Raw genomic sequence first — 14,960 nt, 5'->3', positions numbered from 1 at the left:
CCTCCTCACTCAGTAACGGGAGGGCGGCTTCCCCAATGTAGCTCTCTAGTTCCACCCCAAGGGGAGGCCTCTTGGAGGAGGATAAATTTGCATAGTATTGGCAGATTAGCATCGGAAATTTCAGCCTGTTTCACCACCATCGCCCCCTCTGGAGTTCTCACTGCTGCTATGTCTGTGTTGCCTCTCTCGTGGCGAACCATCATTGCAAAACAGTTTACCTGGCCTGCCCTCCTCTCCTTATCTACGAGCCATAGCCGGGCGAGCAAAGAACTTGATCTCCCTTTCGGCCAGGTCATTAAATTTACCCAGCTCCTCCTGTAGGTCAGCCATGGCTCGAACCCCTTTCCCTCATCCACCTGCCTTTCAAGTGCCTTAATTTCTACCTCTGCCTCAGCTATTTTTCTGCAAATTGTTTTCAGTATCCCCAGCTCTAGGGCCAGGCGACCACCCCGGAGCCCCACCTTAAAGGCCTCCCAGACAGTGCCCATTGCCTGCATGGAGCCAAGATTAACACCGAAGTATGATTTAATTAGCTTGTGGTCTTCACATCTAAATACTAAGTCTGATAGTGCTGCAGATTTGAATCTCCAGAAAGGACGTTGCAGTCTATCCTCCTTCGGGCTCACCAAAGGAGCAGTGAGTGCTCTGAAAGTGTTCTGGGAAGGAGGATGCATTCGGTCGTCCGGTGGACCAGCAACGGTTCGGCCAAAATGTAGTCCAATCTCGAGGAGGTAGTGTGAACTGACGAGTGAAATGAATACTCCCTATCTTCTGGATGAAGTACCGTCCAGACATCTCCAAACTCTAGGTCCAGCATGCCCCCCAGTATCACCTCTGCTGCCTTGGAGCATGGGCGTTTCCCCCCGCTGATCTATCTTTTATCGGATCAAGCACATTGTTGAAATATCCCACCCAGACCTGGCAAGTGTGAAGAAACCTGTGACTCTTGTTTAGCAGCGATTCGGAAAACCCTGGATCGTCCACATTGTGTCCGTAGACGTTAATGAATGTAACCATCGTGGCCCCCAGAGAGCCAGACATTGTTTACCGAATCTGCCATTCGGGTCTACAATCGCCTCGGACACTCGGAAACCTGCGGCAGAGTACGTTGAATATGAAGTATAGTGCCTGCATGTACCCCCAGGATCTGGAGACTCCCTCATTCACACTCCCACGTACGTGCGTTTCCTGCAAAAGGACAACCATGGTGCCAAATCGTTCACAAAATTGGACTACCTTGCGGGCCTTGTGCGGGTTATTCAGGCCTGCACATTCCAACTAAGTACCTTGATTGTCATTGCGTCTTTGTGTTAGGTGTAAGCGCATCACCACCGATCCCGCGACCATGAGATGTGAATCATTTTTTGATTGATTGATTGATTTATTTATTTATTTATAGAGCGCTTTACACCAAGGCGCTGTACAATGGAACAACAAAATACAGAGTAATAACAACAAATGACAATGTGAGCAAAGTGACAACTTGAATCATTCAGCAACAAAACAGTGCAAAGAGCAATTGACTGAGAGGGGGTGAAGTGGAGTGGGAACAGGAGAGTAAAGGGAGGAGCAGGGAAGGATTGAGTGAGTGTAGAAGGAAGGGAGAGAGAGTGTAAAGTAGAAAGGGAAGGTGGTAAGGGAGGGGAGGGATTAGAAGAGGGGAAAGACGGGGGAGTAGAGAGGGTAGGGGGGGCTTCAAGGTGGGGATTGGAGAAGGAAGGATTTAAGGGAAGTGCGAAATGAGATGAGGGTAGTGGAAGAGCGGATTGAGAGGGGGAGAGAGTTCCAATGCAGAGGAGCAAGAAGTTGGAAAGAGCGAAACCGGGAGGAAGCGCAGGGGGAAGGAGGTACAGAGAGAAGGAAGTGGTCAGCGGAACGAAGGGAGCGAGAGGGGAGTAGAAGGAGAGAAGGGAGGAGAGATAAGGAGGGGCAAGACCATGAAGGGATTTGAAAACAAGGCAGAGAAAGTGGAATTTTAGTTGTAGGTGGAAAGGTAGCCAGCCTAGTCGAGAGAGCGCACCTAACCTCCAGCATTTTTTCAACCTAACCTCCAACATTTCCCACCACCCACTCCCAAAATCCTCTGCCCACAACTCCAAACTTCCAAACTTTCCCCAACACCGCCATCCCCCTCCCACACTGCCCGCCCCCAACTCGCAGTGGTGTACCCCCCTTCCCATTTCCCTCAACCATCGGTTCTCCGTGGGGCACCGCCCGGGGGGACCAGGTACCACGACCCAGGTGACCGCTCAACTTCCCAGCCCTCGGGGGGAGATCGCACTAGCATTTTTCACATTGTGCTACTGGACTGACTCATTACATTTACTCAATATCAGCATCCATCGGAAAGTAACATTGATCCCAACTCTTTGACCCAAGAAAGTCATGGGTCCGCCCGGTCCTTTATACCCTTGACTCAGTATTTCCATCCCCACCTCTTGCTTATCTCTGCTTCGTGGTCATGAGTCAGGACAGTTCTTCGGGAGGGACTCAATGAATTTGTGCACTGCACCTGGGTCGGTGAAGAAGTGGGCCTGGCCTTCATGTTGGACCCGCAATTTATATGGGTACAGCATGGCATACTGCTTTCCCCGGTCGTGCAAGGCTCTTTTTGCTGCTAGGAAGGCGAGGCGGGCCCTCTGGACTGATGGTGTAAAGTCCAGGTAAAGGAGACTCTGGAGTTCTCATACATTGGGGCTCCCAGTTCCCTGGCTCTGCGCAGCACCGCATCACGGTCCCTGTAATTGAGCAAGCGTGCAATAATCGGGCGGGGGTTCTGACCCCGTCTAGGAGCAATTTGTGACACCCGATGCTCCCTTTCCACCAAGAACTGAGTGGATAGCACAGGGTTCTGTCAGACCTCTTTTATGAAGGTCTCCATGAAGGTCTCCATGTTTCGTTGGGGGATAGATTCCGGCACTCCGACCACGCGGATGTTATTTCTCTGGGATCTCGCCTCCAGGTCCTCATTCTTTTCCTTGATCAGTCTGACATCCCTCCATAGTTCCTGGATAGCTTGCGCTGTCTCTCTGCTTGTTTCTTCCAGGGCCGCCACCCGGTGTTCCGCTTCCAATATCCTCCCGCTCTCTTTATCGATGCGTTCTTGCATCCTGTCCACCTTATACACCAGCCCATTGAGCTTTGTGTTGAACGAGGCAAAGCCCAACCTCATCTCTGCTAGTACTTGACTCAGTTCAGATTGCTGGGGGCCGCCACTTGAGCACACGGGGGACTCCTCCATGGGGGGTATCCCTGGTAGAGTCTTCCCAGGGTCCTGGCATCTTCATACTGCCCGAGTTTAGTCCTTCTTTCTAGGAGAAGGTCAGGCAGGACAGTTTTTTGTTGCCTTTCGCCATACAGCTCACTATTGTTCTGACTGGCGTATTCGAGCACTTCGTTGTTGTGCTCCAAGTAGTCCGGGCCCCTCTGTTACCAGCCGGTGTCACAAGGTGGGTTCTCCAGGTGGGCTCGACCTACGTGTCACCTCTGGGCCCTTATCGGGGCTGGGCAATCAGGATTCGTGTTGTCAAGTAGTGTGCTTCTCCCTTCGCTGCAGTGCCCAGCTGGACCTGGGGGCCCGGGCCGTCTCCTCACCCCGCACCCTGTAACTTCGCTGGAGGTTATCCCCTGTACTTTTTCCAGGTCAGTTGTCAGCAGCTAAATTTGGCCCAGCAGTTACTCCTCCTGGAGATGTGGGGTTAACTCTCCAGCCCCTCCTCCCACCCAGAGTCGGTGTTCGTTTGCTGGTATCCAAGTTCCTTACATGCATGCCCCAGGGTCCTATGTGTTCCAAATGGGGCGGGAGTCGCTGTCAACCAACTAGGCCTCCGTGCCGTACCTCCACCTGTTAAGGCCAACTGGGGCTCCCAGGAGAGGCGAGCCACACGCTCATCTTCAGCCGCTGTCCCCCAAACAAAGGTGCTGCTGGACCAGTACAAAGTGGGGCGGCTGTACCTTAGCTGCCAGTGTCCTCCGGGGTGTGTTCCACTTCGCTCCTGCCTCTGTTCCGTCATGGGGCCCCTGTATCACCTTCAGAGCCTTTGTCTGTCTCCTGCAATGGCCCTTCCGCTGGTCCAGGAGTCTGCACAGGTCCGCTGCTGCAGAGTCAGTGGCTTCACCCCCTTGCTCCCTTTGTGTGAGGGCACTTACGACTCTGTCTGTGGCGCATGTCTACGTAGAAAGCGCGTCTGTTTATGGTGGGCCATCAGCCCCTTATGTCCTTGTTGGTTGTGGTGCGTTGTGAGGCGGGTAATCGCTCTGGGTCCTCTGCGTATGCAATGGCTGAGTTCCTGGTACGGAGGTGCAGGCCCTCCGCATTGGGCCCACAGGCCCCCCGACACGGTCTCAGGTCACAGAGACCTGGGACCGTGTTGGGGCCCTGCACAATGCTCGCACTCCCTTACTTCGCTGCTCGGACTGGGCGCGCAATGCCGGCTTGTGCATCACCCAGGTCCCGCTGGCGCCCCTCGGGTGGTGGTCTCTGCAGGGCTGCTGTTCCGACTGTGCAGGGTGCACTTGGGTCTTCCTCCTCGATCCTCACACCCACGCGCTTCGCTCAGCGGGCTGGAACCAGTTTGTGCTGTGTTTTCGAGGGGGGTGGTGGCTCTTTCCCGGCCCGCTCCGGATCACCTCAGGATTTCCTATCAGTGCAGCATTGAGGTTGCGCAGGGTTCAGACCTCCGAGCACTCACTTCAGGCAGTGTCCATCTTCGGGGCTGGGATGCCTGGTCGTTCTATGCAGCCTGGCCACAGAGATTTTTTGCCTGCTTCCCGGGCACTGCCATCAGCCAAACTCGGCCCAGACGCTGCCGCCACAATCAGCTGGGTCTCATGCTGATTTACAGCCAGTACATGCCTAATGGATGTATGTGCGATCTCCCCGTTCGGCTGGCACTAGACGGAGCTTAGAGAAGTGCGGCCATCTTGGTTTCAGGCTCTCTAGCGCTCCCATCCTTTATCTTCTGTCCCCTGGTTTACTCGACCTGCCATGGTATTGTCACTTTCTTGCTTGGGTGCGAATATCAGACTCACTGTTTGCATGGTTCACTAAGCTGCAATGGCTTTTCCGCTCTCTGTACAGTTTCTCTTTTATCCAGCTCACAACACTTCTCCAATATTGGGTCAGCGACCCTTTCTCATTTTCTCCACTGCCTTTATTTAGTCTCTTGCTCTCAACAATGTTCGTATCAGTAGTAACTGCACTGCCTTTATCTTAGGCTCTTTCTCTCAACAGTATTCAAATTGGTAATGATTTCACTGTCTTTACTTAGGTTCTCTCACGTAACAGGCAGTGCATGGCATTCGCCGAGAAGTGCCTGGTAACCAGCTCACTCTTCCTAGGCTTACTGGCTCTGTGCGGCCTCTTCAGCGTTCCTCGTGTTTCACCAGCGTCTGTGCACCTGGTTCATTGACTGGTAGTGCACCTCCTGAGTTCGCTTTTCCGCTTTGCCTTCCTCTGTGTTAGGAAGCTCTGGCTTCCCGAAACAGAAAAACAGTAAACGGCTCCTCTGCACACCGAGCACACTGACTGCTGCGCTCGGAAGTCTGCTCGCCTTCGGCATCCTTCACAGTGTCAGCATCTGTCAGGTGCCTCTCCATTCTCTAGCTCTCTCGTTCTCCCCAATTCTGTTCACCTGTATCCATTTTAAATGTCCCGGTCTTTCTCTGCATTTTTCAATTACTAGAATGCTGCGTTGGTTTACCGTGTAAAGTCATCCTCATTCTCCATCCCTTTTCCTTGTCTCAAAACAACAACAAAAAAGAGGAGGAAGGTAAATGAGGTTCTAGGCTAGAAAGACCTGGGAAACCAGTCATTATATAACAACAAGCCATGTAGGAATGGTGTAATAGCACACCATTGTCACTAAAAGTTATGACTGAAGGGTTGTGTTGACTTAGTCTTTTCCTGTCTCCTTGGAGCTTGTCCTCTCCCACATGGTCCTCCCACAGATAGACTCCCTTGGATCCACTCCCCTGCCAAATAGGGCATCTAACATTCTCACGGTTCTCTCTCTGACTTCCCTTTCACCCACAGTCTTGGTTTACTCTACTGCCAAGGTCTGAATACCATTTATATATGCAAAGTTTGCATTCCTCTTTTTTACTGTTCGGGATATGTTTCCCGATATGGGTCACAGCCCCTTCAATGAGTTACTCTGTCCCGGTGAAGATTCCTTCTGTGCTTTGTTTGGGGCCTCATGCACCCTCAGGGTCTCCCCAACCGTGGGATTAGCCACCCTAGTACCCTCTGTTGGTTTGCGGGTCTCCCACAATCTTCGACAGCTTCCCTGGATCATGAGGGCCTTCCCCGGTCTTCCGCCTGTCTCCTCTGCTGTTTTGCAGTGGTTTCTATGCACTGCAGCGTCCTTGGTCACTGGCGGGTATCTTTCCTCTTCTCCGGTCTGCCTTCTGCTTCGCGGGTCTCCCGCGAGTGCGCCTCTCTCCCGGACACCGTCTGATTCTCTGCTCTGCTGGTCTGCGCATAGCTTGCCAAGCTCTTGGCCCATGCCAAGCCAAAAATGAAGACACCATTGTTCCCTTTCCTCTCTGCATTTGAATGACAGCTGACTAATAGGATAATTCAAAAGACTAGAGAGTATGTGCTCGTTCTTGTCAGTGATCTTCATTACTCCTGGCCTCTTCCTCACCCCAGTAGTTCTTAATTGGGATATACTGCATAAATACATGGGGGCATTATTTGTTGATGCGTCAGAAGGTGGGCATGAAGTCTCGAGAATATATGAGCTGTTAATGTCCAAGTTGGGGAAGGAGTTAGGACAGACGAGACGACAATGGGAGGCAGATCTGAAAGAACCAATGTCAGATGCGGTGTGGAATAGAGTGACAATAGAGTGACAATGTACCATAAAAAGGTATCCAGAAACAAGAGGCTCCAACAGATCCAATTATATATAACCCACAGAGCATATTTAACCCCGAATAGAATAGCAAAATTTGGCCAAACAGCAATACAAACGTGCCCGAAGTGCAGGGAGATTGAGGAAGACCTGGTCCATATGTTCTGGGCCTGCGTAGAGATTGGGAGATTCTGGGAAGAAGTGGCTCAAACACTACCAAAGGTAGACATCAACTTGGAGATCAGATCCTTGTGGCATGTTTACATGGGGGGTTTACAAGGCCAAAGAGAGCTAAACATGTGAGTAAATGCCGGGACCTGGCACACATATTGGCAAGACGCAGAATAGCGATGGGGTGGAAAGCGCAGACAAGGCCTCTGGTGCGGGTATGGTGGAGGGACCTGCTGAAATGGGCAAATGCAGAAACTGTGGTGTGGCAAGATGCAGTAAGCAGGAACTCGGACCAAGTGGGGGATGGGGTAGAAGCCTGGAGACAGTTGATTGTGGAGCTTGCTACATCTACATTAGATGAAGAGGTATAGGAACATAATCACACACAGTAGGGTATAGATATCAGAGAAAGTGGTGGACTTAAGTTAAGACTGTAGAATTATGTGGTGCAAGGTAGGCCGGGGTAGGGGAGGGGGGAATTGCGGAGAAGAGGGGGAAAACAGGGAAGATGTATACTGTGATATAATGTAATGTATGTCTGAGTTATTGTGGTGGAAAACAAAATAATAAAATTGTTTTAAAAGAATACATGGGGGCATTAGGTAGTATGGAATTGGAGGGTTTTTGGGGGAAGGTGGGAGGATCAAAGGGGTACCACGTTTTCCCAGAATCATCACTACTCTCAATGGGGACCTCCCTACCCATGAGATCCTCCAACTGAGTAACAACCCCAGGGGGACTAGTGGGTAGCGGCTCACCTCCATGGTCTCATGGCAAGGGGCTTCCCCATCAAAAGCAGTGACGATTCCTCAGGATTCGTCACAGTAGCCTCTGCCCAGTGAGCCTGCCTTACGCCTGGATGGTCTCTGCTCAACTGTCAGACCTGTTCCCAGGACAAAAGAATCAAAGGGTAGAGACAACCTGTGCCTGAGGCTGGCTTTTTTGTATTTTCTACACAGAAGGTCTCTAGTCTTTCAGATCACGGAACTTTGGACTAAATCTCCTGAGCTCCAAAATACCCAGAAAACTCTATTTTTAATGCCTGCAAAACATGTATAAAGGCGGTCAGCCCTCCTTATAAAATTGACAAATCACCACGTTGATGAGGAGAGATGCAGGAAGAGGCACATAAATATGTAAAGCTATACTGTACCATTAGAGCATCGATAAGCTCATCATCGTGTTTTCCTTTCTCCATCAGTGTTACGATTTGACTTTTCAATGTTTTCACCTCATTGGTAACAACCCGATTCCTGGCTTTCGAGGCATCCAGCTTTTTTTTCAGATCTTCATGATCTTTCAGAAGAGCTTCATGTTCACCTGTGAGCTTCTGCAATCACATAAACATTCTGTCTGAAAAGAAAAAGATAATTCCAACCCTTCCATAGACACCACACACATCAAAATGGACACTTAAAGGATATGTAACTGATCTCCACTAACATTACCCACAGACAAAAGCATGGCAAACGCATAGAAACATACTTTAAATTACAGCAGATGAGACCCGCCATACATTCATCAAGTGCCTATGAATGTTAAATAGAACACATTGGCTGATTTACATTTTATTCTGAAGCTTCATTTCATACTGCTTCTACCCTATTCCCTCACAGTCCTCACCCTCACAGAAGAGGCGGGGTTACTGGAGTTCTCTATAATTCCTCCTGTACTCTTACCATCTTGTCCTGGCCTTCCAACCTTAAATTGTTTTGAATATAATTTTTCTTCCTTCTCTGGCCGGTTTTGCTCCTTGTTGAATATCGGCCCTCTGGCTCAGCCAGTGATGTCTGGACCATCATGATATCCTTCTATCCTTTCTTCTTCCTTCTTCGTCACCTTTTTTCCTTTTGGGTGAATTTAATCTCCCTTCGTCTGCGTAAAGCTGAGTGGCACTGGAAAAAATCTAGATCAATGTCTAATCGTTCTGCACTTTCATCTTTACACTCTTCTTTTGACTCTGCCTTACTTGCATCCTGTCGCCTAAATCTCCTCCTGTCTCCTTAATCTCCTGACCCGTCCATCCTTTCATCTCTGTCTTCCTCTGACTTTGCTAGTTACTTCACATCTAAAGTTGTTAATATTCATTCTGCTTTTGCTTCTTCTCCCATTCCTCCTTCCTCTTCTTACAGTTTACTTTCAAAGGGCTTCATTACACGGAAGGCGGTAATGGTTAACGGCTACCGTTAATGGTAACGGTGACCGTTAACCATTACCGCCTTACTACGAGGTCCCTTAGCGGGTTGGTGCTTTAACGCCTGCTTTTTGCAGGCGTTAAAAACCAACCCGCTAAGGGACCTCAGAGCTAATTACCGCACCGCAAAATTGCGGTGCCGTAATTAGCACCTTCCCCATTCCCATAGAGCCCTATGGGGCAGAAATGGGAATGGGGAAGGGCAATGGCGGAAGGGGGATTTACCGCCCCACCAACCTTGGAATGGGGCGGTAAATGCCCTTTCCGCCAAGGCGGTGCCGGTAATTTACCGGCATGGTCCAGGGTGCTAATAGCACCCTGGATCACCGCCTTCCGTGTAATGAGGCCCATACTCTTTATCCTCATTCTCTCCTCTAACAGATTCTGATACTTCTGCCCTACTTTCCCGTGCTCATCCAACGGCGTCTCCTTCTGATACTCTTCCCTCTTCTCTTATTCCACGTCTATCCCAATCTTCTTCCTTATCTTACTTCACTCATTAATTCTTCTCTTTCTAAATCATGTTTCCCTGATACCTTTGAACATGCTCTTATTCTCCCAATAAAAAAAAAACACCTAGAGTATTTGGGGATAACATCCCATGAATGTACCCACAATGTTTCTTCTATCGGCTTTCCCAATTATTCTTCCCATTGCTTCATGTAGTGTCTATATCCTGCATCCTCATTTTGTTTGATATAATTATAAATGCCCCCACAATAGGTTTGCCTCCGGAGACCGATAATAGTTTCTCGAAGGGTGTTCAGGGTCTTACCGCAGCATTTCTCAGATCTGGATTTAGCAGCCAGCGTCTTATTTGTGTATACCTAAATCTTTCCCCTTCCTCCAAACTGAAGTCTACCTCACACTGGGCAAAGGATTTAATCTCACCTCCTTCGAACATGTAACCTAACGTAAAACATCCACCCTGCTCCCATTTACTAAAGCTAGGTCCCCCAATTAACGGAGAGAATTGAGGATTGTGAAATAAGGGTAAATGGAGACAGAAAGGTTGTGAAGCCCGCTTTAATGACCAATTTGTCCCACGATTCCCCTACCAAGGATCTAATCATACTGCGATAGAGGTTATGTGGTCTATCCCCCTTGGGTTTCCAAAGTACGTCCACCAGATGGCCTCCCGCTACTGCTTCATCCATTTGCCTCCATACCTTTCGCCTGTCATCCTTTAACCAGTGTGTAATTACCCTGGTCTGTGCTGCCAAGTAATGTGCCCAAATATCTGGTTCTCCTACCCTACCCCTGTTCCTTGGCATGGTCATCACTCATCTGGGTACTCTAGGTTTTTTGCTGTTCCATAAAAATTTCCCAGTGTAACTTTGAAGTGTCCTAAAAAAAAAGAAATAGGCATTTCAATCGGTAACGTCATAAAGTGATATAAATGTTTGGGAAGTCCCACCATTTTCAACACGTTTATCCTTCCTATCCATGAGACCATCAGTGGACCCCATTCTTGCAGAAATGTCCTAATGGTTGCCAGTAGTGGGGGATAGTTTGCTTCGGCTAGGGATCCCACATCTTTAGTGATGTTCCCCCCTCAAGTATTTCATGGACTTGCCTGCTCAGCTGTAGTGAAAACGGTTTTTGAGTTCCTGTTCCTTCTCTGATGATAACGTTAAATTCAAGGCCTCAGATTTGTTAGTGTTAATTTTCAGCCCTGCTACTAGTAAAAAATGTGCCAATTCGCTATTCAATGCCCTAATAGATTTTTCCGGTACAATAATTGTCAAAAGCATATCGTCTGAAAATGCTGCTATTTTATGGACCTTTCCTCCAAATGGTATCCCTACAATTTCTGGCGTCTCCTTTATTGTGGACAAACGTGGTTTCAGATGAATTGCGTATAATAATGGGGATAAAGGGCCTCCCTGCTTTGTTCCTCTAGATACTCTTACCGATCCATTGTGGGGAACAAAAATTGCCACTCCACTCTATCGAAAGCTTTTTCAGCATCTAAAGCAATTAAGAGAGCCGGGTGTTCTTTAGGTTAGTCTTTTCTATTAGGTGTGCTATTCTCTTAGTATTGTCGGCAGTTTGTCTACCCCTTATGAAACCAGATTGGTCAGTGCCTATCAATTTAGGGAGAAGGTGGTCCATCCTAGATTATGAGGAGTTCTTGGGCGTGGGATGTGTAGGGGCTGCTGCCCATTTAGGAGTCAGCAGTTTCATTTAGAAAGAAGAGGGAACCTGGGGCCAGCAATCATCGAAACGGGTCAACCACATTTTAATCAAGGATATCCCAGAAACTCACTAGGGATACCCTGTGAACTAGACCATACAACAGTATATTATGGATGAAGTTCCTTGCTTTTAATCCTCCACAAACATTTTGTTTGTTTTTTCGAATGATCACCGAGTGAATCAACGACTTGGGGACCACACACTTCGTATGAAGGTCAATAAAATCTGAAACAGTTCCTCTTCGAGATGTGGCCCCAAGTTCCCTCTTCTTTCTAAATTAAACTGCTGACTCCTAAATGGGCAGCAGCCCCTACACATCCCACGCCCAAGGACAGAACCCCTCATACTCTATGAGGAACCTTCTGTGAAAACAGTTCTTTGAAGTCACCCATTAACTGGTACTAAAATAAGTAATCAGCTTCCACACTAAAAATGTGGATCCCTACAAGTGTTTATGTGTGTTAAAAACATTGGGCCTCATTACGAGTCCGGCGGTAACCGAGGCGGTAAAACCGCCTGGTTACCGCCGGACTCATATTACCATGCCGCCTCTGTGATTCCCGGAATTACCGGGGCATTACAACCCCGGTTTCCCGGGAATCACGGAGGCAGAATGGTGTTAATCCCCATTCCCATTGAGTCCTATTGGACTCAATGGGAATGGGGATCATGGAAACACCGGCAGCATCTCGTAATGCTGCCGGTGTTTCCCCGTCCGTCTGCAGGCGGGCGGTGTTAAACCAGCCAGGTCAGACCTCGCGGGAACATCACCTCCCGCCTGCAGGAGTTGTGATCGCCCGGCATGGAAACAACGGTGGCAGCGGGTTTACCGCCACCGTTGTTTCCATACCGGGCGATTTGTAATGAGGCCCATTGTCCCAAGTAACACTTTTGGGCAAAACTTGGAAGTACAATTCAAAGCCTCTCTGAATGTGATTCCGTCCATCCTAGATGTCACTATTTTCATTTAGAACTTAGCTCTATGTTAATTAGTGCAATAGGCCTATAGGATTTACAACTCATCGGGTCTTTCCCTTGCTTCGGGAGCAAGACCACCTTCAATTCTTCCATCACTGGTGTTATTTTCCCCACCTTACCAAAATTGTTGATCATCTGTACCAGGTGAGGGATCAATTGTTGCCTATATGTTTCATAAGAGTCAGCCATGAATCCATCCGTCCCTGGGGATTTGTTAGTTTCTTAGTGACGTTATGGCCATACGGACATCCTCCAATGTAATTTCTTGGTCTAGGTCCAGTCTGTCTTGTTCTGTTAATGTTGGATGATCACATTTCTCAAGATAGTCCTTTTGAGTCTGCATTAGGTGGTTATCGGATTCATATAAGCCCAAATAAAAATCTGTGAATTCCTTGGTTACCTCAGTTAGCTCTGAGCTCTCCCATCCTTTTTTAGTTTAATTCTCATTATGGTTCTAGTTGTCTCTTCCCTCCTTAATAGACTAGCCAGTAAACTATCCGCTTGTTTGCCTTTACATAGTATTTCTGTTTGAGATACAGGAGGGTTCATTCTGCCGCCCGTGTTCATAAAACTTCTAATTGTCTCTTTATCGTCCTATATTCTATATGGGTTTTTCCACTATTTCCAACCACCATTTTAGACGTAACCTTTTTCAATTTTTCCTCTAGATCTCTTTCCAAAATTGGCCTCTCTTTATCTCTTCGGGCCTTCACCACAATAATTTTCCCTCTGACCGTGGCTTTAAAGGCATCCTGTGCCTCGTGGTTTATTGTCTTGAAAGACATTTTCTATACTTACTCTTATTTCCTCCCACCGGGTTTCATCTTTAGAAATGTAAGTAGGGCATTTCCATTTCCATAACCCAGGGGATGGGTCTAATATGGGCATGGTCGGATAGTGCTATTGCACACACCTCAATCTCTAGCACCTTACCCAAGAGACTCTGAGATACCCACACGTAATCTATCCTAGAGGAGGTCCTGTGAAAGTGGGAAAAGAATGTGTAACCTTTAGTTTCCCACCTCTTTTCTCTCCAGGCATCTACCAGTGATAGCCTCTCTATTTTCTAGCACAGTTGTCTCACAGGTTTGCCCTATGTGGCTGCCCTGCTGCCCTGCGGATCCCACGCCATATTGAAGTTGCCTGACAACATGATCTGTCTCTTAGCAAATATTTCTAATTGAGCCAGCCTCTGCTGAATAAAACCTGTCTTGTCCCGAATTGGGTGCACAGATTGTAGCTATTGTATAAGATCCCCCTTTCCCTCTAGTACCACTGCTAGGTATCTCCTACTTTCATCCTATTCCCATTTCAGAACTGTAAGGCTAAGGTTATTTCGTAGGGCTATCAGGACCCCTCCCTTTTTCTTCCCCTCACTGGATTGGAAAATCTGACGGTAACCCTGGAACCGAATTCTGTGCTTATCGCCCATTTGCACATGTGTTTCCTGTAAAGTTAGGCTATCTGGATTTTCCGTTTGTAGACATCTTTCTAGCTTCTTTCTTTTCAGGGGGGGGGGGGGGAGTTCAATCTGTTTATATTCTGAGATATAATGCTTAAGTGGTTGACTTTAGGAGCCATTTTCCCAACCACCTATGTACCTAATCATATACCCCTTGGGTTCTCGATTGGGAGCTCCCCCTTCGACCCACTCCCCCCACCAACCTGTCCCCCACCCCTCTTCTCCTCCCCCTGAATGGGTGGACTCAACTGGCCTCTAGCCCCTCCTTATTCACCCTCTCTGGGATCAAGCCTGTCCCCCAACCCAGCCGTAGCAAGTGCAGGCTGTCCCAAGTCCATCTAGTGATCACAAATCCCACCATCCCCACACCACAAACACCTTCAAACTATAACAAATGCCCTCCCCGGGCTAACTTATCGATACATTATAGAGCGTGTGTCCTCTATCAAGTAGCTGTGGCGTGCTTCGGCATCTTCTTAGAGTTCCTTTGCTTCACTGTTGTCCATTCCTACCTCTTTTTGGTCTCTGGACCGGTTTCCTTGGGCCCTCTGGATCCAGCCTCCTCTTCCTCTATCCCAAGTATTTTTGCACCTTCACTATAGGATATGACCCGATGTTGCTGGCCTTGCCATTCAAATACCAAGCCAAAGGGAAATGTCCATCGATAGCTAATGTCTTTTCCACAAAGGAATCCCACAACCGGACCCATTTTCCTCCTTGTACTCAAAGTTATTTGGGACAGATCCTGAAAGAGTTGTATCTCCGACCCATTGTAGTTTAACTGCTTATTTTTTCTTGCTGCCACCAGGATCTCCTCTTTCTGACCGTAATCATGTAGGGCTGCCAGGATGTGTCTTGGTCTGGCTCCCGGCTCCTTCCTCAGCGGGACCACTATGAACCCTGTCCAGTTTGAGATAAGCGTCACTTTCCAGTTCCAAGAGATCTAAGAATATTTGCCCGATCGTCGCCTTGAAATCTTTATTGCAGATATCTTCACTCAGTCCTTTTACACAAACATTTGATGTCCTAGATCTATTTTCAAGATCTTCTGTTTGCAGTTCCAAGCTCGCGCTAGTTGTTCCAACACTTCATCCGTTTT

At 48.3% G+C, this 14,960-nt stretch overlaps 1 protein-coding gene across 2 annotated transcripts in view; it reads right to left on the bottom strand.

Annotated features, from left to right (window-relative positions):
• CCDC13 (coiled-coil domain containing 13) overlaps positions 1-14,960 on the bottom strand; it is a 1,886,344-nt gene that overhangs the window by 824,367 nt on the left and 1,047,017 nt on the right. For both annotated transcript variants that reach the window (XM_069647762.1, XM_069647761.1), the window contains exon 9: positions 8,182-8,358. In XM_069647762.1, coding sequence (XP_069503863.1) covers positions 8,182-8,358 — 177 coding nt within the window. The remainder of the gene's footprint in view (positions 1-8,181; positions 8,359-14,960) is intronic.

This window comes from Ambystoma mexicanum, chromosome 2q, assembly GCF_040938575.1.
Source record: "Ambystoma mexicanum isolate Mex_15411 chromosome 2q, UKY_AmexF1_1, whole genome shotgun sequence".
In the NCBI taxonomy this organism is placed as follows: Eukaryota; Metazoa; Chordata; class Amphibia; order Caudata; family Ambystomatidae; genus Ambystoma; species Ambystoma mexicanum.
The sequence above is the reverse complement of the archived record's forward strand: the minus strand, read 5'-3'. Positions and strand labels throughout refer to the sequence as shown.